General features: G+C 46.5%; 1 protein-coding gene across 5 annotated transcripts in view; it reads right to left on the bottom strand.

The window, feature by feature from the left end:
* ARHGEF2 (Rho/Rac guanine nucleotide exchange factor 2) overlaps window positions 1-25,193 on the bottom strand; it is a 163,877-nt gene that overhangs the window by 24,915 nt on the left and 113,769 nt on the right. For 4 of the 5 annotated variants that reach the window (XM_069728796.1, XM_069728795.1, XM_069728797.1 and 1 more), the window contains one exon: window positions 10,454-10,616. In XM_069728796.1, the coding sequence (XP_069584897.1) occupies window positions 10,454-10,616 (163 nt within the window). Of the gene's footprint in view, window positions 1-10,453; window positions 10,617-10,745; window positions 11,197-25,193 lie in introns of those variants that run through there. The other variant, XM_069728798.1, reaches the window with a different exon arrangement.

Below are 25,193 nucleotides of genomic sequence, written 5' to 3' on the forward strand. Positions count from 1 at the left end.
TTGGACGCCATGTTTCTCGCCTGTGCCCTGATGATGGCTCTCGGCTCTGCATTTCTGCTCTGGCACCATATTATCCTTTGCTGGATCGTCGCTCCTGTAGCCCGAGCTCAGTTGGCATCGGAACAATTTTTTTCTGCCAATAAGACATCAGCAATCGCAGCAGAATTCACAATAACGGATGTCACAGAGATGTGCAATGGGAAAGGAGTGAAAACGGAAAGAATGCACGAAAAATAGATGAACACAAGATCTAGGTCTCTGCAAATACCAAACAATAAAATTGGCAACATATTTCCATGTAATCCTCCACAAGAGTAGATGTACGTGCAGCGAGCGACAGGTGAGTGACACAACTACATGACCCAGGGCTGGCACGGCAGAGCGCACTGCCGGGAGCACACGAGCGCAGCTGAGTGTCCACACAGATGTCTGCAGGAACACAAGGAAGCTATTAATGGTGATGGTCGCCCGCACAGCTGCTGGAAATGAGCGCTGCACAGGTGGGGACAGCTGCACGGTGAGGAACCAGATATAGGGGGCTACGAAAATCCCCACATCCTTCATAAATGCGGACCTCAGAAGAGGGATAAACCTCATGTCACAGATTATATGGAAACACTGCGAATATATTACATGACAGGTCCAGGGTTACATCCTGTATTATACTCCAGAGCTGCACTCACTATTCTGCTGGTGCAGTCACTGTGTACATACATTACGTTACTGATCCTGAGTTACATCCTGTATTATACTCCAGAGCTGCACTCACTATTCTGCTGGTGCAGTCACTGTGTACATACATTACTGATCCTGTACTGATCCTGAGTGTCACGATAATGTTAAAATGTCATAAGGTGAGTTTAGTTTCAGAAGGTTACATGGCTTTCCAGACACACGCTGCAGATTCGACCCCCCTTTCTCCCTCTCTACATTCGCTCATACAAACACAAAGCCCTATGGCAGACACTCTGTGCAACTTGATACCAATGTGTGAGCAGTTTATGACTTTTAGCTGCAGCAGACAAATGGCCCTAAAACTACTCATTCCCTCCTCCCAACCAATAACAGCCCAAACTGGTATAGCCCCTTCCAAACTGCATGAGATCCTTTGTTTTATTAACGTGATATATATGGGCACCGATCCGGGCTAGGGATATAAGAATTATATATTCCGGATGTCCATCGATAGATCTATCACTCACTGAAAGCGCTAGAAGCTAAACGCAATGAGTGCAAAGTGTGGATTTCTTCGTAAGTGGTTCAGGTAATTATTATTAATAATAATAATAATAATTTTATTTATATAGCCCCAACATATTCCGTAGCGCTTTACAAATTATAGAGGGGACTTGTACAGACAATAGACGTTACAGCATAACAGAAATCACAGTTCAAAATAGATACCAAGAGGAGTGAGGGCCCTGCTCGCAATCTTACACACTATGAGGAAAAGGGGAGACAGGAGAGGTGGATGGTAACAATTGCTTTATTCCGTTATTCGGACCAGCCATAGTGTACGGCTTGGGTGTTCATGTAAAGCTGCAAGAAGCAGTTAACTGCATAAATATGTAGCAGCACAGACACAGAGGCTATTAACTGTATAAAGTGTATGAGAACATGATGCAAGGAACTCGATTATGGTTAAAGTTTTTCTTTCTTTTTTTTTTGTTTAAATGGGCCATACATAACTAAAGCAATTGTTACCATTCACCTCTCGTGTCTCCCCTTTTCCCCATAGTTTGTAAGCTTGCGAGCAGGGCCCTCACTCCTCCTGGTATCTGTTTTGAACTGTATTTCTGTTATGCTGTAATGTCTATTGTCTGTACAAGTCCCCTCTATAATTTGTAAAGCGCTGCGGAATATGTTGGCGCTATATAAATAAAATTATTATTATTATTATATTATTACAGGGACAGTTAGGTTAATGCGTTGAGGCGGCAGGCCAATCTGAACAAATGAGTTTTTAGGGCACGCTTAAGACTGTGGGGATTGGGGATTAATTGTAAAAATTAATGTGGATTAATTTTAATTAATGGGGATTAATGTGTAAAAATAGTTTTCATATTCTAAGTAAAGGAGAGGTGTCAGCCTCTAAGTGATGTCACTACAGGGGAATTGCCTGGGTTTTGGGCTAGGAATAACTTAAGGTACCTTCACACAACGGTATCGTTAACGATATCGTTAACGATATCATTGCTTTTTGTGACGTAGCAACGATATCGTTAAGGATATCGTTCTGTGTGACAGCGACCAACGATCAGGCCCCTGCTGGGAGATCGTTGGTCGCTGAACAAAGTCCAGAACTTTATTTCGTCGCTGGATCTCCCGTGGACATCGCTGGATCGGCGTGTGTGACACCGATCCAGCGATGTCTTCACTGGTAACCAGAGTAAACATCGGGTAACTAAGCGCAGGGCCGCGCTTAGTAACCCGATGTTTACCCTGGTTACCAGCGTAAAAGTAAAAAAAAACAAACACTACATACTTACCTAACGCTATCTGTCCCCGGCGCTGTGCTCTGCACTCCTCCTGTACTGGCTGTGAGCGTCGGTCAGCCGGAAAGCAGAGCGGTGACGTCACCGCTCTGCTTTCCGGCCGCTGTGCTCATAGCCAGTACAGGAGGAGTGCAGAGAAGCAGAGCGCCGGGGACAGACAGCGTTAGGTAAGTATGTAGTGTTTGTTTTTTTTTACTTTTACGCTGGTAACCAGGGTAAACATCGGGTTACTAAGCGCGGCCCTGCGCTTAGTAACCCGATGTTTACCCTGGTTACCCGGGGACTTCGGGATCGTTGGTTGCTGGAGAGCTGTCTGTGTGACAGCTCTCCAGCGACCAAACAGCGACGCTGCAGCGATCCGGATCGTTGTCGGTATCGCTGCAGCGTCGCTTAATGTGAAGGGGCCTTTAGTGAGACAGCATTCTTGCAGTGTGTTTTGGCCAGGGTCCAGCTGCTATACAGAGGGGTGCCATGCATCTGGATATATGCTCACCCTTCCCCCCAGCACACCGCCAGTCAAGATAATACAATGACATAACGACCTGTAAGTGTTCTTTTCAATTTTAATCCCATTTTATTTGTAATTTGTATTGTACATATGATTTGTCTCCTTTATAATTTCTTTTTATACTTTGTAAACACTGCCTACCTTTTTTGGAGTAAAATATACAATTTATTAGCTTGTCTCTCCTTGTTCTATAGCGAACTGTTTCGTCTTCTGATGTGAATTACGCTACTGATTTGGGTTGGCTCTGGACCCGTCAATACTTTGAAAATCGGAGCTGGTGGCAGCATACTTTGTCCTGTGCCATTGGGAGCCTTTGCAGCGACCGGCGGCGTTGATAACTATTGTTCCCGCCTGTGTGGGAGTAGTTATATCGCCCTTGCTGCAGCATGCCCAATAGCCAGTACATAGCAGGCAGCCTTTCTGGTGACTAATTACCCTAGGTGCAGTACCCTGACTGACCTGAGGGTAAGGGGGGCGCCATAGAGTTGCAAGTTCCAAACCGGAACTGGGAAGTAGTGGGATATAGATAAATCCCCTTCAGAGGCAACTAAACAACCCCGGTTTGTGACAAATTGGTGTGAGTAGTGGGGATGATAAAGATATCTTCCCCGTGAACTGTGACAGATAGGTGGGAGCACGGTGGGATTCGTGACACAGAGTTACATCCTGTATTATACCCCAGAGTTGCACTTACTATTAATATGCTGTTCATGGAATAATGTGTATATGGTGGGCCTCGAGTATTGTTTGCTGCACTTGGATCTATGGTGGGATTAAATGTTGCAACAATGAGAGAAGCAGTATGTGGAGCTGCAGTGGGATTAGATGCCGCAGCCATAGGTGGCAGTGTAATCTGGATTTAGAAATCACTCATTTATGTGGTCTTGTTAAGCAGGATAAATGAACCAGTGAGGAGACAGGAGATCCCCTCCCCCATCACACTTGGTATTTACCTTGCAGACTTTAGATTACAGCTCTGAATGAAATGTGTATTTTACAGAGGATGTGGCCCAGAGACTGAACAGATCAAACACCAGGGAGGGAATCTGTGATAATTGGTATCTGCAGGGGGGAAGGTCCTATTAAGGGGGCCTTTGGGAAGAGGGGGCCATGTAATTAAGAGAGTAGCAGAACAAATGCATTAATCTGTAATAGGAAGGAACTACTTTAACCCCTTCATTTCCAACATCCCCAGTGTGGCTAATCAGTTCTCACTGATCATTTCTCAAAGGGAAGCCCCCTCACTGATACATACACTGGGGGTCTGAGTGCCCTGTTATTTTCCTGGGGTGATTAATGACTAATGTTCTGCGTGTCCCTGTGTGGGAGTAGTTATATCGCCCTCGCTGCAGCATGCCCAATAGCCAGTACATAGCAGGCAGCCTTTCTGGCGACTAATTACCCTAGGTGCAGTACCCTGACTGACCTGAGGGTAAGGGGGGCGCCATAGAGTTGCAAGTTCCAAACCGGAACTGGGAAGTAGTGGGATATAGATAAATCCCCTTCAGAAGGAACCAGAGGCAACTGAGAGGCATCAGATGGCCTCTCCTGCCTGGACGTCTTCACACTTCCGTCCTGTAGTCCAGATAAGGCAATATGGAAGCCCATCCGTCTGCCCAATCAGCAACACGGCTTATGGATACTGTCCAGCTAACCTTCATATTGACCCTGATCTAAATGGTCTTTGGGATCATTCTTCATCGACATCTGTTTGCTAGGGTCCCAAACCCGTGCTGGATTTCCCACCTATATTAGTGCAGCTGATGAGATCTGAACCAGATTACAGCCGCCAGTCTGCCAGCCATATGCAGCAATAATATATTCCGGGAGGATGGGGAGGGGCGCTTTGTATGCAGACACATTTTTGGAAATGTACTTGTGCCACAGAACAGCATGTTCTGAAAAATTCCCACGTTGGCACAGAGTTGATTTCCAGCGTATCCACGTCTGCTTCTTCAGCGGAGCTGGATTGATGGGAAAAAACACTTAAATCTTGTGAATAATTTGTATGAAAGGACTTCAAAGAGAGTTGCTCACAATGCCCTATAGACAAAGTGGGCAGAAAAAAAAAAGATACTTCCAACCAAAGGTGTGAACACGAGCCACACTTGATTGAAGGTCAACAAATTCCAAAATCTATATGGCATGAAATGGCTGGTCTTATCCTCCACTAAGCAGAGTTCTTTGTATGCAGAGCAACCACCACTAGGAGGAGCTCCCTGTGTACAGATATACATAACATTCTGTCTTCAGCCACCACTAGGGGGAGCTCCCTGTATAGAGATACATAACATTCTGTCTGCAGCCACCACTAGGGGGAGCCCCCTGTACAGAGATACATAAGATTCTGTCTGCGTGCAGCCACCACTAGGGGGAGCGCTGTTGTGAATTCTGTGGCAGAGCTCCCTCCTGTGGTCACAAGTGGTACTTCGGCTGGTTCTCTCTGTGAGCTTCCGTTGGTGGAGGAAAGTGGTACTGCGGCTTCTGAGTTTCCTTCCTCAGGTAATGTGGTGAAGTCGTTAGGTGCTGCTCTATTTAACTCCACCTGGTGCTTTGATCCTGGCCTCCAGTCAATGTTCTAGTATTGGACCTGTTTCCTCCTGGATCGTTCCTGTGGCCTGCTGCTCTGCATAGCTAAGTTCCTCTTTGCTATTTGTTTGCTGTTTTTTTCTGTCCAGCTTGTCAATTTGTTTTTTTCTGCTTGCTGGAAGCTCTGGGACGCAGAGGGTGTACCTCCGTGCCGTTAGTTCGGTACGGAGGGTCTTTTTGCCCCCTTTGCGTGGTTTTTGTAGGGTTTTGTGTTGACCGCAAAGTTACCTTTCCTATCCTCGCTCTGTTCAGAAAGTTGGGCCTCACTTTGCTAAATCTATTTCATCTCTACGTTTGTCTTTTCATCTTAACTCACAGTCATTATATGTGGGGGCTGCCTTTTCCTTTGGGGTATTTCTCTGAGGCAAGGTAGGCTTATTTTCTATCTTCAGGCTAGTTAGTTTCTCAGGCCGTGCCGAGTTGCATAGGGAGCGTTAGGTGCAATCCACGGCTGCCTTTAGTGTTGTTGGAGAGGATTAGGGATTGCGGTCAACAGAGTTCCCACGTCTCAGAGCTCGTTCTTGTTTTTCGGGTTATTGCCAGGTCACTGTATGTGCGCTGACCTCTATGTCCATTGTGGTACTGAATTACCTTTCATAACAGAGCGCCCTGCATACACAGATACATGATAACATTCTCTCTGCAGCCACTACAAGGGGGGGGGGGGGGGAGCTCCCTGTATACACAGATTCTGTCTGCAGCCATTACTAGGAGGAGCTCCCTGTACAGAGATGCATAAGATTCTGTCTGCAGTCACCACAACGGGAGAGTTCCCTGCATACACAGATACATGATAAGATTCTGTCTGCAGCCACCACTAAGGGGAGTTCCCTGTATACAGGGATACATGATATTCTGTCTGCAGCTACCACTAAGGGGAGCTCCCTGTATACAGAGATACATGATATTCTGTCTGCAGCTACCACTAAGGGGAGCTCCCTGTATACAGAGATACATGATAGTCTGTCTGCAGCCACCACTAGGGGGAGCTCCCTGTATACAGAGATACATGATAGTCTGTCTGCAGCCACCACTAGGGGGAGCTCCCTGTATACAGAGATACATGATATTCTGTCTGCAGCCACCACGAGGGGGAGCTCCCTGTAATGCAGAGATACATAAGGTTCTGTCTGCAGCCACCACTAGGGGGGGCTCCCTGTATACAGAGATACATAAGATTCTGTCTGCAGCCACCACTAGGGGAGCTCCCTGTATACACAGACACAAAAAATTCTGTCTGCAGCCACTCAAAAGATACTCCAAAAATTTTGAAAAAAAAAGTCACAGAGAAAAAAGCAGAGATGACCACCTACTCAGGCCTCCCAAATGCACTGGCAGGGTGCAGCGGACCCGATTAATGACGGCTGAAACACAGGTGCAACAATACCGATGAAACAACCATTTTCAATCCAGTGTTGACTGTTTGGCATTTTAGTGCACAAAAAGATAAAAGATACTAGTCTGTATTAGGCGTCATTCACACAGGCAATGCAGAACATCTGGTTTACAGTCTATTAGTAACGCAAATGTAGGTGGGCCGCCCAGTGCTACAAAATGCATGCTGTGCGAACAGAGGCCAACAGTTTACAGAGCCATCTGGGTCCGACTGCACCTTGCAAGATAAAGTGCAAAAAGAAAACCACATATCAATGTATGTAAGGTATTGGTTAATATTGGGGCCACAATACGTAAGCTGGCAACCCACGTCAAGGGTCCTTACATTTTGCCAGTCCTAACGCTAAACATCAATAACAAAGCTTTTTGTTTTGGAGGCCTGAGCAGGTAATCATCTCTGCTTTTTCTCTGTGACTGTATACAGATACATAAGATTCTGTCTGCAGCTATTACTAGGGGAAGCTCCCTGTATACAGAGATACATGATAAGATGCTCTCTGCAGGCACCGCTAGGGAGAGCTCCCTGTATAGAGATACACAATCAGATTCTGTCTGTAGCCACCACTAGGGGGAGCTCCCTGTATACAGGTACATAAGATTCTGTCTACAGCCACCACTATGGGGAGCGCCCTGTATACAGAGATACATGATCAGATTCTGTCAGCAGTCACTAGGGGGAGCTCCCTGTATACAGAGATTCATGATCAGATTCTGCCTGCAGCTACCAGGGGAGCTCCCTGTATATAGAGCTACATGATCAGATTTTGTCTGCAGCGACCACTAGAGGGAGCTCCCAGAATACAGAGATGCATAATGCGATTTTGTCTGCAGCCACCACTAGGGGGAGCTCCCTGAATACAGAGATACATGAACAGATTCTGTCTGCAGCTACCACTAGGGGGAGCTCCCTGTATACAGGTACATAAGATTCTGTCTACAGCCACCACTATGGGGAGCTCCCTGTATGCAAAGATACATGATCAGATTCTGTCAGCAGTCACTAGGGGAAGCTCCCTGTATACAGAGATACATGATAAGATGCTCTCTGCAGGCACCGCTAGGGACAGCTCCCTGTATAGAGATACACAATCAGATTCTGTCTGTAGCCACCACTAGGGGGAGCTCCCTGTATACAGGTACATAAGATTCTGTCTACAGCCACCACTATGGGGAGCGCCCTGTATACAGAGATACATGATCAGATTCTGTCAGCAGTCACTAGGGGGAGCTCCCTGTATACAGAGATTCATGATCAGATTCTGTCTGCAGCTACCAGGGGAGCTCCCTGTATATAGAGCTACATGATCAGATTTTGTCTGCAGCGACCACTAGAGGGAGCTCCCAGAATACAGAGATGCATAATGCGATTTTGTCTGCAGCCACCACTAGGGGGAGCTCCCTGAATACAGAGATACATGAACAGATTCTGTCTGCAGCTACCACTAGGGGGAGCTCCCTGAATACAGAGATGCATAATGCGATTCTGTCTGCAGCCACCACTAGGGGGAGCTCCCTACATACACAGATACACGTTTCTGTCTGCAGCTGAAGATTAGCATGAGAACTACAAACCACAGCATGCATATGCATACATATCTAGACTAGGAACTGTAGTTGTGGTTGCATCAATCTGGACGGAGATGTAAGAGGTTGTGTGGCCAGCTGGTGTCCAGTATCAAGTGACTGCAGGAAGATGGAACGTAAAACTCCATCTATTCCACGTAGAGAAGGCGGCCGACATGAAAGAACCAATTACTGATACAACATCCTACAACTGAAAACTGCAGCCACAAATAGTCCTCCATATAGTGACCGTCTGCACTCCTGTCTGCATACCTGCTCATTGGGTCAGACTTCACCCACGTAGGCGATGAATGGAGTTTCCCTTAAAATTAAATGGAAGTCTGCACCAGAAAACTATAGTATATACTCAAGTATAAGTCGAAATTTTCAGCCCTTTTTTTTAGGCTGAAAGTGTCCCTCTTGGCTTATACTCGAGTCATTGTCCCAGGGGGTCGGCGGGGGATGTGGAGCGGCAGCTGTCACATCATACTCACCTGCTCCCAGCGCGTCTCTGCATGTCCCTGCTTCTCAGACGCCCGCAGCTCTTTCTGTGTTCAGCGGTCACGTGGTACCGCTCATTAAAGTAATGAATATGGATGTGACTCCACTCCTATAGGGGTGGAGCACATATTCATTACTTTAATGAGCGGTACGATGTGACCGCTGAACACAGGAACAAGCTGTCGGCGCCGGAGACCATCGCATTGGAGAAGCTGCCAGGGACCGCGCCGGGAGGGTGAGCATTGTGATAGTCACCTGTCCCTTTTCCACCGCCATGCGCAGCTGTGTCATCCGCGTCCTCTGGCTGTGACATTCAGGTCAGAGGGCGCGATGACGTGTTTAGTGTGCACGCCGCCCTCTGCCTGAACAGTCAGTGCAGAGAGACAGAAGACACAGCGGTGCGCGGTGGTGGAACGGGGACAGGTGAATATCACAAGTGCTGGTGTCCTCGCTTGCTCAGGACAAGAGGTGAGTATGTCATTTTTTTTAATCGCAGCAGCAGCATATGGGGCAAATGTTTCTATGGAGCATCTAACGGGGCCATAATCAACCTTTGTGCAGCATTATATGGGGCATATTTTATCATGGATCATCTTATGGGGCCCATCATGTGGATCATCTTATGGGGCCCATCATGAACTGTATGGAGCATTATATGGGGCTCCTGATTCAATATGGATATTCATAAACACAACCTACTGATGTCTCAATTAATTTTACTATTATTGGTATCCATTTTTATTTTTGAAATTTACCAGTAGCTGCTGCATTTCCCACCCCAGGGTTACACTCGAGTCATTAAGTTTTCCCATTTTTTTGTGGCAAAATTAGGGGTCTTGGCTTATACTCGGGTCTGCTTATACTCAGGTTGGCTTATACTCGAGTATATACGGTACTTAATGCCTGGCGATATGTGGTCAGACTGCTGTATATGGCGAGATTTAGCTATAGAACTAACATTCACCCATAGCACCCAGCTTTGGCAAGCAAAAACACCTAAATAAAGCTGCGTGTGGGTGGCACACACACTTCACTGACGTCTGTGCACACTTGCAGACTGATTTCAGCCTTTGCCTTTATCATGGAATAGTCTTGTTTGTTTGAGTTAACCAGTTGCTGCCCGTATTTTCCACCAATTTTTGATGACTTTCCAGCATTGCTACCAGCAAGGGTCCTTGTTGCTCACCTACTATTGCTCATGTTTGCTGCAACACCCACACGCGGAACAATTCATTACATTCACATATAAGAATTCCAGTGGAATACACTGTTCTCTGGATCTACGCCCTGAGAAATAGGATCCAGTCACCGATGCCTGGTCAGTGTAACCTCTAAAGTCAGATCTATAATGGCCGAGATCCATCACTGACCCCATGGGTGGTACAGAGGTTCACATACTTACTCGGACAGATAAGCGCCTCCTTCGCGGTGATGCTCTTGCTACATACAAAGCAGATGTTGGTCCCGGACACGGTGATGGTGGTGAAGAGATGGCCATTAGTGTAGCGGGTGTCCTTGTCCTTGGAGTCTTTTTCTCGCTCCTTCATTTTCTCTTTTTCCTTATTCTATGTATAAAGAGAAGATACAGAAAAGTCAATAGGTGGTCTCCATCCTATGAGCCATCATCACCTGAACATATTGGTCACATTCTACAATATCATCTTCTGGTAGGTCATCCTCAAACAAAAACCTACCAGCCCCATTGGGCCCCGCTCATTCTGCCTCTTGGCCCTCCAGGTCATGGGCTGAAGCTTTCGAGGGGAGAACTCCCCCCGGGCCGGGCCATGTATGGAGGGGCTGCGGAGACTGTGCTGGTGCTGCATCCCTGGGTAAATGCTGCATTATCCACCAACACGATAGATTCCTGAAATATCTCTTCGCTCACTAGTTTTCTATGTATAACCATGACAACCATCAACGGAGCCAGGACCCACCCTCATCTACTCATTTCTCTGCAGAGGAGAGGGAACGCTGTCACCAACGTCACTGACGGTGTATCTAATCATATTCCATACTGTACCCAATCTCATCATTTCAGATACTGCCGGCCATGAACGTGTAAAAATGCCCCTGGATTCGGCCAACTGCCCTTTTATGGGGGCTTCCAACAGATAATGTTGGGGGAAGGATCTCATAGAGAGCACAGGAAAGTGCAGCAGAGTGAGTGGGTGAGAACGCTGCTGAACGGACCAATCATTTGGCCGACAGCTCTAGTCACCCTTGGTGTGGAGGAAATGGCAGCTATAGTTTATTTTCCCCAACACTGACTCCCATCCTGAAATTTCACAGGTAATCAGGTGAATTTGCAGATATAGAGGTCAGAGGACTCTGAAAACCTATGTGATGTATTTACCAGAAATAGTGCCTGGAATCCCCCCCAACAGGGTGACACACCGGCCGGGGGTTGAATCACTATCCTGTGTCACTCAGCAAACTCCTCTAGTCACAGTTTAACCTTTACATCTGCCATCACAGGACACTGAATCACTGCTCTGCCTCCCCAGCTCTTGTAAAACTACAACGCCCAGCATTTCCTGAGAGGAGTAGGCCAAGGACCCCTGCTCCATGTGACATACTAAGCAGTAGGCCAAAGACCCCTGCTCCATGTGACATACTAAGCAGTAGGGCAGAGACCCCTGCTCCATGTGACATACTAAGCAGTAGGGCAGAGACCCCTGCTCCATGTGACATACTAAGCAGTAGGCCAAAGACCCCTGCTCCATGTGACATACTAAGCAGTAGGGCAGAGACCCCTGCTCCATGTGACATACTAAGCAGTAGGGCAGAGACCCCTGCTCCATGTGACATACTAAGCAGTAGGGCAGAGACCCCTGCTCCATGTGACATACTAAGCAGTAGGGCAGAGACCCCTGCTCCATGTGACATACCAAGCAGTAGGCCAGAGACCCCTGCTCCATGTGACATACTAAGCAGTAGGCCAGAGACCCCTGCTCCATGTGACATACTAAGCAGTAGGCCAGAGACCCCTGCTCCATGTGACATACTACGCATTAGGGCAGAGACCCCTGCTCCATGTGACATACTAAGCAGTAGGCCAGAGACCCCTGCTCCATGTGACATACTAAGCAGTAGGGCAGAGACCCCTGCTCCATGTGACATACTAAGCAGTAGGGCAGAGACCCCTGCTCCATGTGACATACTAAGCAGTAGGGCAGAGACCCCTGCTCCATGTGACATACTAAGCAGTAGGCCAGAGACCCCTGCTCCATGTGACATACTAAGCAGTAGGCCAGAGACCCCTGCTCCATGTGACATACTAAGCAGTAGGCCAGAGACCCCTGCTCCATGTGACATACTACGCATTAGGGCAGAGACCCCTGCTCCATGTGACATACTAAGCAGTAGGGCAGAGACCCCTGCTCCATGTGACATACTAAGCAGTAGGGCAGAGACCCCTGCTCCATGTGACATACTAAGCAGTAGGGCAGAGACCCCTGCTCCATGTGACATACTAAGCAGTAGGGCAGAGACCCCTGCTCCATGTGACATACTAAGCAGTAGGGCAGAGACCCCTGCTCCATGTGACATACTAAGCAGTAGGGCAGAGACCTGCTCCATGTGACATACTAAGCAGTTGGCCAGAGACCCCTGGTCCATGTGACATACTAAGCAGTAGGGCAGAGACCCCTGCTCCATGTGACATACTAAGCAGTAGGCCAGAGACCCCTGCTCCATGTGACATACTAAGCAGTAGGCCAGAGACCCCTGCTCCATGTGACATACTAAGCAGTAGGGCAGAGACCCCTGCTCCATGTGACATACTAAGCAGTAGGCCAGAGACCCCTGCTCCATGTGACATACTAAGCAGTAGGCCAGAGACCCCTGCTCCATGTGACATACTACGCATTAGGGCAGAGACCCCTGCTCCATGTGACATACTAAGCAGTAGGCCAGAGACCCCTGCTCCATGTGACATACCAAGCAGTAGGCCAGAGACCCCTGCTCCATGTGACATACTAAGCAGTAGGCCAGAGACCCCTGCTCCATGTGACATACTAAGCAGTAGGGCAGAGACCCCTGCTCCATGGGACATACCAAGCAGTAGGCCAGAGACCCCTGCTCCATGTGACATACTAAGCAGTAGGGCAGAGACCCCTGCTCCATGTGACATACCAAGCAGTAGGCCAGAGACCCCTGCTCCATGTGACATACTAAGCAGTAGGGCAGAGACCTGCTCCATGTGACATACTAAGCAGTAGGGCAGAGACCTGCTCCATGTGACATACTAAGCAGTTGGCCAGAGACCCCTGGTCCATGTGACATACTAAGCAGTAGGCCAGAGACCCCTTCTCCATGTGACATACCAAGCAGTAGGCCAGAGACCCCTGCTCCATGTGACATACTAAGCAGTAGGCCAGAGACCCCTGCTCCATGTGACATACTACGCATTAGGGCAGAGACCCCTGCTCCATGTGACATACTAAGCAGTAGGCCAGAGACCCCTGCTCCATGTGACATACCAAGCAGTAGGCCAGAGACCCCTGCTCCATGTGACATACTAAGCAGTAGGCCAGAGACCCCTGCTCCATGTGACATACTAAGCAGTAGGGCAGAGACCCCTGCTCCATGGGACATACCAAGCAGTAGGCCAGAGACCCCTGCTCCATGTGACATACTACGCATTAGGGCAGAGACCCCTGCTCCATGTGACATACTAAGCAGTAGGCCAGAGACCCCTGCTCCATGTGACATACCAAGCAGTAGGCCAGAGACCCCTGCTCCATGTGACATACTAAGCAGTAGGCCAGAGACCCCTGCTCCATGTGACATACTAAGCAGTAGGGCAGAGACCCCTGCTCCATGGGACATACCAAGCAGTAGGCCAGAGACCCCTGCTCCATGTGACATACTAAGCAGTAGGCCAGAGACCCCTGCTCCATGTGACATACTAAGCAGTAGGGCAGAGACCCCTGCTCCATGGGACATACCAAGCAGTAGGCCAGAGACCCCTGCTCCATGTGACATACTAAGCAGTAGGCCAGAGACCCCTGCTCCATGTGACATACTAAGCAGTAGGCCAGAGACCCCTGCTCCATGTGACATACTAAGCAGTAGGGCAGAGACCTGCTCCATGTGACATACTAAGCAGTAGGGCAGAGACCTGCTCCATGTGACATACTAAGCAGTTGGCCAGAGACCCCTGGTCCATGTGACATACTAAGCAGTAGGCCAGAGACCCCTTCTCCATGTGACATACTAAGCAGTAGGGCAGAGACCCCTGCTCCATGTGACATACTAAGCAGTAGGGCAGAGACCTGCTCCATGTGACATACTAAGCAGTAGGGCAGAGACCTGCTCCATGTGACATACTAAGCAGTTGGCCAGAGACCCCTGGTCCATGTGACATACTAAGCAGTAGGCCAGAGACCCCTTCTCCATGTGACATACTAAGCAGTAGGGCAGAGACCCCTGCTCCATGTGACATACTAAGCAGTAGGGCAGAGACCCCTGCTCCATGTGACATACTAAGCAGTAGGGCAGAGACCCCTGCTCCATGTGACATACTAAGCAGTAGGGCAGAGACCCCTGCTCCATGTGACATACTAAGCACAGCTCGCTGTTTGGTAATATCTTGCGGAGGGAACAGAGTTTCCGGGTGACACAAGCCTTGCACTTCCTGTTCCTATTACTGAAGAACTACAACACCCACCGTCATCAGCTGCTTCTCCTTCCCGCTTTCTGTCAACAAACTCATCAACCTTCAATTAGATATTTGAATGCGGAGATATAGGCTTCGAAAAGCATGTTGGGACACGCTGGGAGTTGTAGCTTTGTAGCAGCTGGATAGCCCCATGTCGTATTCTAGACTAAGCCCCCTTAAATTGAGCGGGACCTCCACCGCATTCACAAGGGCTTCAAAAGTAACCGACGTTTTAATCTTTAAAGGGAACCTGTCACCCCCCCAGGCGTTTGTAACTAAAAGAGCCACCTTGTGCAGCACTAATGCTGCATTCTGTCAAGGTGGCTCTTTTAGTTTGGGTCCCTGGCACTGCTGCAATAATCACTTTTGAAGTTTGTCCCTCATACCTGTGAAATCGTCCCAGGGGCAGGTCTTTTCCCCAGTCCAGACGCACCACAGCCGTCATTCATGGCCTCTGCGCGCCGGGCGCTACATCCTCTTCCTTCATTAGCGTCCCTGGCGCCTGCGCTGTAAGTTCGAAGGGTAGCGCAACTGCGAATGCCCGAAAAAAAAAAAAACAACAGCGCAGGTGCTGGGGACGCTACTGAAGGAAGAGGAGGCGGCGCGCAGAGGCCATGAGTGACGGCTGTGAGGCGTCTGGATTAGGGGGGGAAAGACCTGCCCCCGGGACGATTTCACACGTATGGACAAATTTCAAAAGCAATTATTGCATCAGTGCCAGGGACCCGAACTAAAAGAGTCACCTTGTCAGAAAGCAGCATTAGTGCTGCACAAGGTGGCTCTTTTAGTCACAAATATCTGGGGGGGTGACAGGTTCACTTTAATAAATCAATAGAACACATGAAAATAGGAAACATTGTGATATATCTCCTGTTTTTGCATGAGTAATCATTTATTCTTAGGCTATGTGAATAGGTTGCGGATTTTTTGCAGACCCGTAGCATTTTTTCTGCGTCGAATTGCACCAAATCCGCAAAGGATTGCTCAAGCGATGTTAATCAATGGGAATTCAGCACATGCTGCAGAAAAATCCGACCTGATTCGCAGCATGTCAATTCTTTTTGCGGATCTGCAGCGGTTCTACACCCATTGACTTACATTGAGTCAGTCAAATCTGCAGCCAAAACGAAGGTGTATAAAAGGTTTGCGGATTTGCTGCGGAGTTGCTCCCAAAAACGCTGCAGAAAGGAAATAATGTCAGAAGGAGGAAAAGTGTGTGGGCGGAGAATATGTGTGTGTCTGCGTCTGTGTGTTGGTGTCTGTCTGTGTATCCATGCGACAAACAGCCCATAGTGATTGTACTTAGGCGTTATTTGATGGGACTACTACTACTACCATCGGCTATGTCTGCTGACACATATAACAGAGACAGCATGAGCCGATGATGGGAGAGTAACCTCATCATCCGGCGCCTGTGTTCAATTGTAAAAAAAATATAATATATATATTTATAATTTTTTTTATCAAAACATTTACATAATTACATACATATTCACATACAATATACCTCCTCACCGAACAGCTAATCCCCGATTAACATACTCCCTGTCCACCGTAGTCCATTTAATACCGAATGCCCCACGACGATCTCACGTGTAGGACAGTCACATCAGGAATTTGACTGCTCTACCCAGCCTCCAGCGATATATTGACAGGAGGTAATCCCTGCCCCAGTGTATCACTAACCTCCCATGAGAGTTCACCGGAGTTCATCAGCTCCGGCGCTCTCACTTGCGGCACCACTGCATGAGAAAATTCTCACACAGTGGTAGTGCCGTGAGCGCCGCAACTGGTCAACTTCAGCGAATTCTCATGGCAACTTAGTGATACACTGACAGGAGGTAATCCCTCCCGCAGTGTTTTGCCGGAGGCTGGGTAGAGCGGTCACAGCTTCCTATGTGACTGTTCTACAAGTGAGACCGCTGTGGGACACTCGGTAATGGAGTAATGGACGTCGGACAGGGAGTATTATATGTTGGTTTATTATTTAATTTTTGATGCAGGAGACGAGGGAGTCAGGGATTAGGCGTTCAGTATGGTAAATTTAGATTCAATAAAAGGAGTCTGATTATTTCAAATAAAGGACTTTATTCTGGCTGTATATTTACCATGTAACTATGGGGTTAGTAATGGATAGGTGTCTTACTAACATGACAATACAAAGGTGACATGAAGCCCACAAATATGAACCCCACTTGCCACCACTACAGAGCAAGTGGGAAGAGCGAGGCTAAGTGCCTGCAGCTGTCTACCTAGTCTTTGCTGGTTCAATTTTATAAGGGTACCCATGTAAATTGTTTCTGGGGTTCCCCTGTAAACTAGCCAGTAAAGGCTAAGCAAACAGCCGTGAGCTGATAATAGCCCGGGAACCTTTATGGCTATTGGCTCCTTCAAAGTATATTAACATCAGCCCTCAGCAATCGGCTTCCCTCTGCTGGTTATGAAAATTATGCGGGAGCCCATGCAATTTTTTTTTTTTTTTAAATAAACAGATATTGTATTTCACGCAGATTTCTGACAGTTGCTATTTTATTACAGCATATGTAGGTTAATTATGTTAATGCTCCTACATAGGCTGGTGTGTGTGTCTTTATTGAATATTAATGAGGGTATCTGGCTGAAGAGGTTGAACAAGGAAATAACATCACAATTCTTTTTTTTAATAATAGATCTTTATTTAGTTCTATGGATTTACAAAAACGCATAAAAATCCACATGAAAATCCACATCAAAACCACATGGATTTTCAACGTTTTCTGCCAAGAGCGGCAGAAACAGCGCAGAATTTTTTACAGGCAAATCCACAATGTGGGCACATAGATTTTACCTCAGAATTGAGAAGTTTAAAGATACCTTCACACATAACGATTTAGTTAACGATATCGTTGCAACGTCACGCTTTTTGTGACGTAGCAACGGTCCCGCTAACAATCTCGTTATGTGTGACAGCGACCAACGATCAGGCCCCTGCTGGGAGATCGTTGGTCGCTGGGGAATGATCAGGACCTTTTTTTGGTCGCTGATCACCCCGCCGTCATCGCTGGATCGGCGTGTGTGACGCCGATCCAGCGATGTGTTCACTTGTAACCAGGGTAAATATCGGGTTACTAAGCGCAGGGCCGTGCTTAGTAACCCGATATTTACCCTGGTTACCATTGTAAAAGTTAAAAAAAAAAAGAAAAAAAAACAGTACATACTCACATTCCGATGTCTGTCACATCCTCCGCCGTCAGCTTCCCTGCACTGACTGTCAGCGCTGGCCGTAAAGCAGAGCACAGCGGCGATGTCAGCGCTGTGCTCTGCTTTACGGCCGGAACTTGACAGAGCACAGTGCGGGAAGCTGACGGCGGGGGACGTGACAGACATCGGAATGTGAGTATGTACTTTTTTTTTTTTTTTTTACTTTTACAATGGTAACCAGGGTAAATATCGGGTTACTAAGCGCGGCCCTGCGCTTAGTAACCCGATGTTTACCCTGGTTACCCGGGGACTTCGGCATCGTTGAAGACAGTTTCAACGATGCCGAAGTCGTTCCCCTGATCGTTGGTCGCTCGAGAGAGCTGTCTGTGAGACAGCTCCCCAGCGACCACACAACGACTTACCAACGATCACAGCCAGGTCGTATTGCTGGTCGTGATCGTTGGTAAGTCGTTTAGTGTAACGGTACCTTTAGGCTATCTCCAGTGCAGACAGAGTTTTACATTCCAGAGACAGGAGATGGCTGCTGTTTTCATTGCGGAGACAGGAGATGGCTGCTGTTTTCATTCCAGAAACAGGAGAAAGCGGCTGTTTACATACCGGAGACAGGAGATGGCGGCCGTTTACATTCTGGAGACAGGAGGCGGCAGCTGACTGGTACATTTAATCACCAATTCTATCCTTTAATAAGCTGTTGCCCATCCTCCATCGCAGGGACCACGAGAAGGAGCCTTGTCTATAAGGAGGCACCTTGCTATACAATAACCTGTGCTGGTGCCATGCCACACAACAGGAATCCATTCCTCAGCGAGGTAAGGCAAGCGTAGGACCTGGTATAAGAGAGATGCCGTAAAGAGGCTACCAGGTACACATAAAATTGGCCATTTTTATGCGCCAAAAGCTCTCATTTTTCACATTTCTAGTGCAGTAACGCAGTTCAAATTTCGTTTTTCAAGTTTGTATGTACTAGCGCTGCAGTGTGCTGCCTTATTTACTTAACTATATACGAGTTGGCGACTCTAGGTTCAGCACCTGTTCACACTGAGTCTATGTTTGGATGTGCCGGTCAGGTTTTTGAAATGGAACAACAGGAATCCAGACATGGGTCATTTCCTGCTTCCTAAGTTACGAAATCCTCACAATAATGTCTGCACCTCAAGGAGATTGATTGTTCTGAGAAAACCAATGAAGTTGCAATCTCTTGCCAAAATGGCCGCCTCCATAGTGGTCACAGAAAAATCCTCTTTTGTCTTATTCTTTTACAGTCCTTAGAAAAAAAAAAGCAATGTAAATGTTTAATACTATTATTACATAATGGTCTTCTGCTCGTTCTTGAGCCAGGGGGACCAGATGGATGAACGCTCAGTAAGAAGATGGATCTTGTGCCGCCATTATCTTAGTACGGTGTATTATTATTTTGCCTCTTTCAGCGAGAAGTGAACGGTTATTAGTTCTGTGCTTAGACAAGGGCAGCTGGTACTGAAGGCATTCTTCTCTTCTGTCCCGCCGATTAAGCTGACAAGGGAATATGGCCGCTCATCGCCCGACTTTACGTTTTATTGAGCTTGTGTACAATATAATTAGCAGTCACAAAAACGATCTTAATAAGCACTGACGCAGTAAAAAAAAAGGTGTAACTGTGATGCTATGCTCCATCTATAGCTCCTCCGCTGAATACTGACTTCTTTTCATTCTTAAAAGGGACACTCCAGTTAATATAACAAAACAAAACAATCCACTGTGTCCAAGTGCCTTCAAATGGGTTTGTCAGGCAATGATCACACCAGTCAGTCTGCATTCTGCATATCTGATATGTAACATGGGTAAAATTTAAGGCCGACACTGATTTCTGACGGGTGATCGGCACAGGGATAAGCCCCATGATTATTCGATAGGGCTCATCTTTGGCAAGCAGCACAAACTTTTCATTACACCATGATCTTGGCCAGAAACGGTGGCATGCCGTTCCGTGGCTTGGCTGAAGTTAATGACGCCTGATCTGTAGTACTGCACATAACCTGTGAACAGACGTGACGCCGTTTTTGGAATTCTAAAGAACACACAGAAATCTTTAAATTAGCTAGATTACATATCTACGGCTAGTATCGTTTAAGGAGCGAGGGGATCAGCCCCATCACTGTCAGATCACATGACATAAAAGAGCCGCAACCGGATCGGAAATCCGAGCTCAGCGTTTGCATATGCAAATATAGGACTGACTAATTTGGATACAAATCCCTGTCAGAGAGGAACGTCAGATTAATTCTGCAAGTCCCCAGCGCGATGTAGACAACGTACTCACTGAGCCATGGGAGCGGATCTAATAGCGACCATCCCCAGTACAGACCCCCATCCCACAACGTTTCTACCGTACCCACTAACACTACAGGAAAGCATTTCTATGACGGCTTACATCACCTCGGTGGTCAGGTTATCCCCAGCTCTGTTTAGGCTTCTTGTATTTTACTTGCACCTTTCAGGCTCACAAAGAACGTTTACATACGGCTCGCCGATATCCGCTAATTACCATTAATACATCTCTGGCCTTAGTAAACATTCCCGGAGGTCCGCTGTATGATGGCGGCAGGTTGGTGGCCGCGGTAAGGAAAGTCAGGTAGCCGGCAGCTGGGAATGGCGCGGTGCGATGACACGGTGCATCTCTCCTAACAACGGCAACAGCTGGCGAGGATCAGGAGGAGCTGAAACCTCAAAGGGATTTACTGGCATATGCAGCCAGATAAACCATAGGACACCGGGCCGGGCACCCCCAGGACAGGAGAGACAGCCTGTGCTCAGGGGGCTTCTACGTATATTCTGGGGTTACGTCTCACAATAACCATCAACAAAACAACCAATAAACTCTGCGACAAAACAAAGCACGGTAACGTGTAGGCACAAAAGTCAGGTCATGTTGTGTTCCTACTGAAATGATACACAATTTACTAATATACTTCCAACGGCACCTTCAGATGTGGGAAATGCAAGTTTTGCAGGTATATCTCTAGGGGCAGTACTTTTGTAAGCTCCAGTACAAAAAAAGATTTATGAGATGAGACATTTTGCTAATTGCAAAACTGAAGGTGTAGTTTATCTTTTTCAATGTAGTTGCCCCATGGACTATGTGGGTAAAACGAAGCGAGAATTTCGTAGAAGGGTGGGGGAACACATAGGGGATATTCTGAATGAAAGGGATACCCCTATCTCTGAACATGTGAGGAATGTGCATGGTGGTGACCTGAGTATATGTAGTTTCTCCGTGATTGAGGTTGTTATGCCATCAGTAAGAGGTGGAGATTGGGATAAGCTAATTATCCAAAAGGAAGCCCAATGGATTTTTCGGATGAAAAGCATGAAACCAAAGGGTTTAAACGATCAATTACATTTCGGTTGCTTTATATGAATCCCTATGAGTCCCGTATGGTCAGTCTCCGTCTTTGTGACCCATTGTTCCAGGATAGGATGTTGGTCGTTATTTATATTATTTTATAGTATCTTTATTTATTTGTGTTTTTTTCACACGGTCTTAGTTTGAGGGGGTATGTCCTTTTTGTAAGAGGTGGCTGTTTACAGAATTTCGGGTATATACCAATACAATATCTCAATTTCCTAAAAGTGTACGTTCTGCGAGTAAGTGCTTATGAAGCATACGCAGAACTGTACGTAGTTTTGGTATTTTTTTGGGCTCAGACGCTTAAGCGCTCCACTATTTGTAGCGTATCAATGTATATATAAATAATACTTCTGAAGTGTGCGTATTTTTGTGAGTAAAATGATACGTATTACCGTTCTTTGAGCGTCCTGGATAATGTTTACAGCACAGGCATTTGCGCTCCAGTTTAGATTACGCATGCGCATGATAGTTTGGGCTCAGACGCTTAATCGCTCCACTATTTGTAGCGCATCAATGTATATAAGAAAATACTTCTGAGGTGTGCATATTTTTGTGAGCAAAATGATACGTATTACCGTTCTTTGAGCGTCCTGGATAATGTCTACAGCGCAGGCGTGAAGTGGAGCGCATTTGCGCTCCAGTTTAGATTACGCATGCGCTTGAGCGTCCTGGATAAGGTTTACAGCGCAGGCGTGAGGTGGGACGCATTTGCGCTCCAGTTTGATTACGCATCCTTAATGAAGTCGCGCATGCGTGAAGAGAACGCTCTTGCGTCGTATAGTAGAGCCTTTTATCTTAGTAACCCGGAAGTTCATCTGTCGGCGTGGTATGATAACCGCACGAGGATATAAAGAGCATGGCTACCACACTTACTACAAGGCTGATATAGACCGGCAGTTGCTGGATGGACATTGTTCCCCACTGCGGTAGAGGATATAGCGCTTCTCTGAATACAGTCAGATAAGTTACATTCTTTAGTTTGGATATGGGTATGTCTCCTGATGAACCTACATAGGGGAAACGCGTCGAGCAAAGCATACTCCATGCTATAGGAAAAGCTTATATGAGCAAAGCAGATTTAATGCTATGAGATAGTACATCTGGTCATTGGGGCTAAGTTAATATTTTTTGCACTTTTTTTGCACTATTATTGCACTTTTTCTGTGCCTTGTTGGTTCACCTGCCTTAGGCCGGCGTCACACACAGCGTAAAACAATACGGTCCGTATATTACGGCCGTAATACGCTGAAAAGTCCCGAAAAAAGTGGTCCGTAGCTCCTCCGTAGGCAGGGTGTGTCAGCGTTTTTTGCGCATGGCATCCTCCGTATGTAATCCGTATGGCATCCGTACTGCGTGGTTTTCTCGCAGGCTAGCAAAACCAACATACCGCTATAGAAGTGATCCATGTGTCCCAAAAAGAAAAGAAAATATATATATACTGTCTATACATATATATATATATATATATATATATATATATATATATATATATATATATATATATATATGTCAGTAGACACATATATTAGAGAGAAAAGCCGGTAATTCAGTGCGGTGTACAGTAAAATCACACTGACAGCTTACAGTAGAATAGGTAGAATAAATGTGTACACATAGAATAGGTATATATATATATATATATATATATGTCAGTGAGACACATATATGTATATATATTAATATTTATTCCAGCGCTAGACAGCTTGAAAGCCGGTAATTCAATTACCGGCTTTTTCCTTCTCCTTCCTAAAACCCGACATGATTTGAGACATGGTTTACATACAGTAAACCATGTCTTCTCTCCATTTTTTTTGCAGATTCCACACTACTAATGTCAGTAGTGTGTATCTGCAAAATTTGGCCGTTCTAGCTCTTAAAATAAAGGGTTAAATGGCGGAAAAAATTGGCGTGGGCTCCCGCGCAATTTTCTCCGCCAGAGTAGTAAAGCCAGTGACTGAGGGCAGATATTAATAGCCTGGAGAGGGTCCACGGTTATTGCCCCCCCCCTGGCTAAAAATATCTGCCCCCAGCCACCCCAGAAAAGGCACATCTGGAAGATGCGCCTATTCTGGCACTTGGCCACTCTCTTCCCATTCCCGTGTAGCGGTGGGATATGGGGTAATGAAGGGTTAATGCCACCTTGCTATTGTAAGGTGACATTAAGCCTAATTAATAATGGAGAGGCGTCAATTATGACACCTATCCATTATTAATCCAATACTAGTAAAGGGTTAAATAAAACACAAACACATTTGTTAAAATTATTTTAATGAAATAAAAACAATGGTTGTTGCAGTATTTTATTCAACGCCCAATCCAGTCACTGAAGACCCTCGTTCTGTGAGTAAAATACCGGATTACGTACCGGTAATGCTCTTTTATAGAGCCCACGACAGCACCCACTAGAGAGAGGGGATCCGCCCCTAGGAACAGGAAACCTACAGAGAGATAAAAGGGGCGGCCCCCCCTCGCTCCTCAGTTGTTTTACAGAGAATAGGAGGAACCGCCGCCAGGTTTTAGTTAACAGGTTCGGGTATATCCATATATATACATATTTACAACCTCATTATATCTTTCTAATATTTACACCTCACCAAACAAGCACCATGTGCAACTATATACAGAAAAGGGAGGGATGTGAACGGGTGCTGTCGTGGGCTCTATAAAAGAGCATTACCGGTACGTAATCCGGTATTTTCTATTCGCCACGACAGCACCCACTAGAGAGAATTGCAGAGACTATAGACTGGGTGGGTTTACTGAGTCAAGGACCGATACACCAAAAGTTAGATCAGAAGCAGAGGATAGATCTAATCTATAATGCTTATAGAAGGTATTCGGTGAAGACCAAGTTGCAGCCTTACATATAAGGTCTATTGGCACATTTGCCCTTTCTGCCCAGGAAGTCGACAAGGCTCTTGTAGAGTGCGCTCCCACATGCATTGGAGGATCTTTCCCTCCGGCCTTATACGCCAAGATTATTGCCTCTCTGATCCAGCGAGATAATGTGTTCTTTGTGACTCCGGCACCCTTGGTTTTACCCTGAAAAGACACAAAGAGAGCCCTACTCTTCCTCCAGTCCCTAGTTCTCTCTAAATAGGCTAAGACAGTCCTTTTTACGTCTAGGGTGTGAAGTCTTTCTTCTTCTGGAGTTGAGTGGTTCTCATAAAAGGTAGGTAACTGGATCTCCTGGGATCTATGAAAGGTAGAAGCCACCTTAGGGAGATAACAAGGATCTGTTTTTAAAAGTATCCTATCTGATGTTACCACAAAAAAGGGAGGATCTATAGATAAAGCATGAAGATCACTTACTCTTCTAGCAGAAACTAATGCCACTAATAATACCGTTTTTAAAGAAATATTTTTTAGTGAGGCTGCATGGAGAGGCTCAAAAGGTGATTGAGTCAATGCATTTAGGACTATTGATAGATCCCACTGAGGGACCCGAGGTATGCTAATTGGTCTCGATCTCTCACAGGCAGATATAAACCGAGATATCCATTTATTACCTGCTACATCAAAATTAAAAAGAGCTCCTAAGGCTGACACCTGCACTTTCAGAGTGCTTACAGAGAGTCCTAATTCCAGACCTTTTTGTAGAAATTCCAATATTGGAAATATAGGAATATCAGCGGAAAGTTGTGTAGTATGGAATTGAAGGAATTTCCTCCAAATTCTGACATAAATCCTGGTAGTTGAGGGTTTTCTACTTTTCATCAGAGTATCTATTAACCCACTAGAAAACCCCCTGAGATTTAGTAACTGCCTTTCAAACTCCATGCAGTTAAATTCATGCCTTTTGCCTGAGGATGAAGGAACGGACCCTGAGAGAGCAGGTCCTTGGATTGAGGCAGAATCCACGGGTCCGACACTGACATCGCCCTCAGCCAT

This window comes from Ranitomeya imitator, chromosome 1 (genome assembly GCF_032444005.1).
Source record: "Ranitomeya imitator isolate aRanImi1 chromosome 1, aRanImi1.pri, whole genome shotgun sequence".
NCBI lineage: Eukaryota > Metazoa > Chordata > Amphibia > Anura > Dendrobatidae > Ranitomeya > Ranitomeya imitator.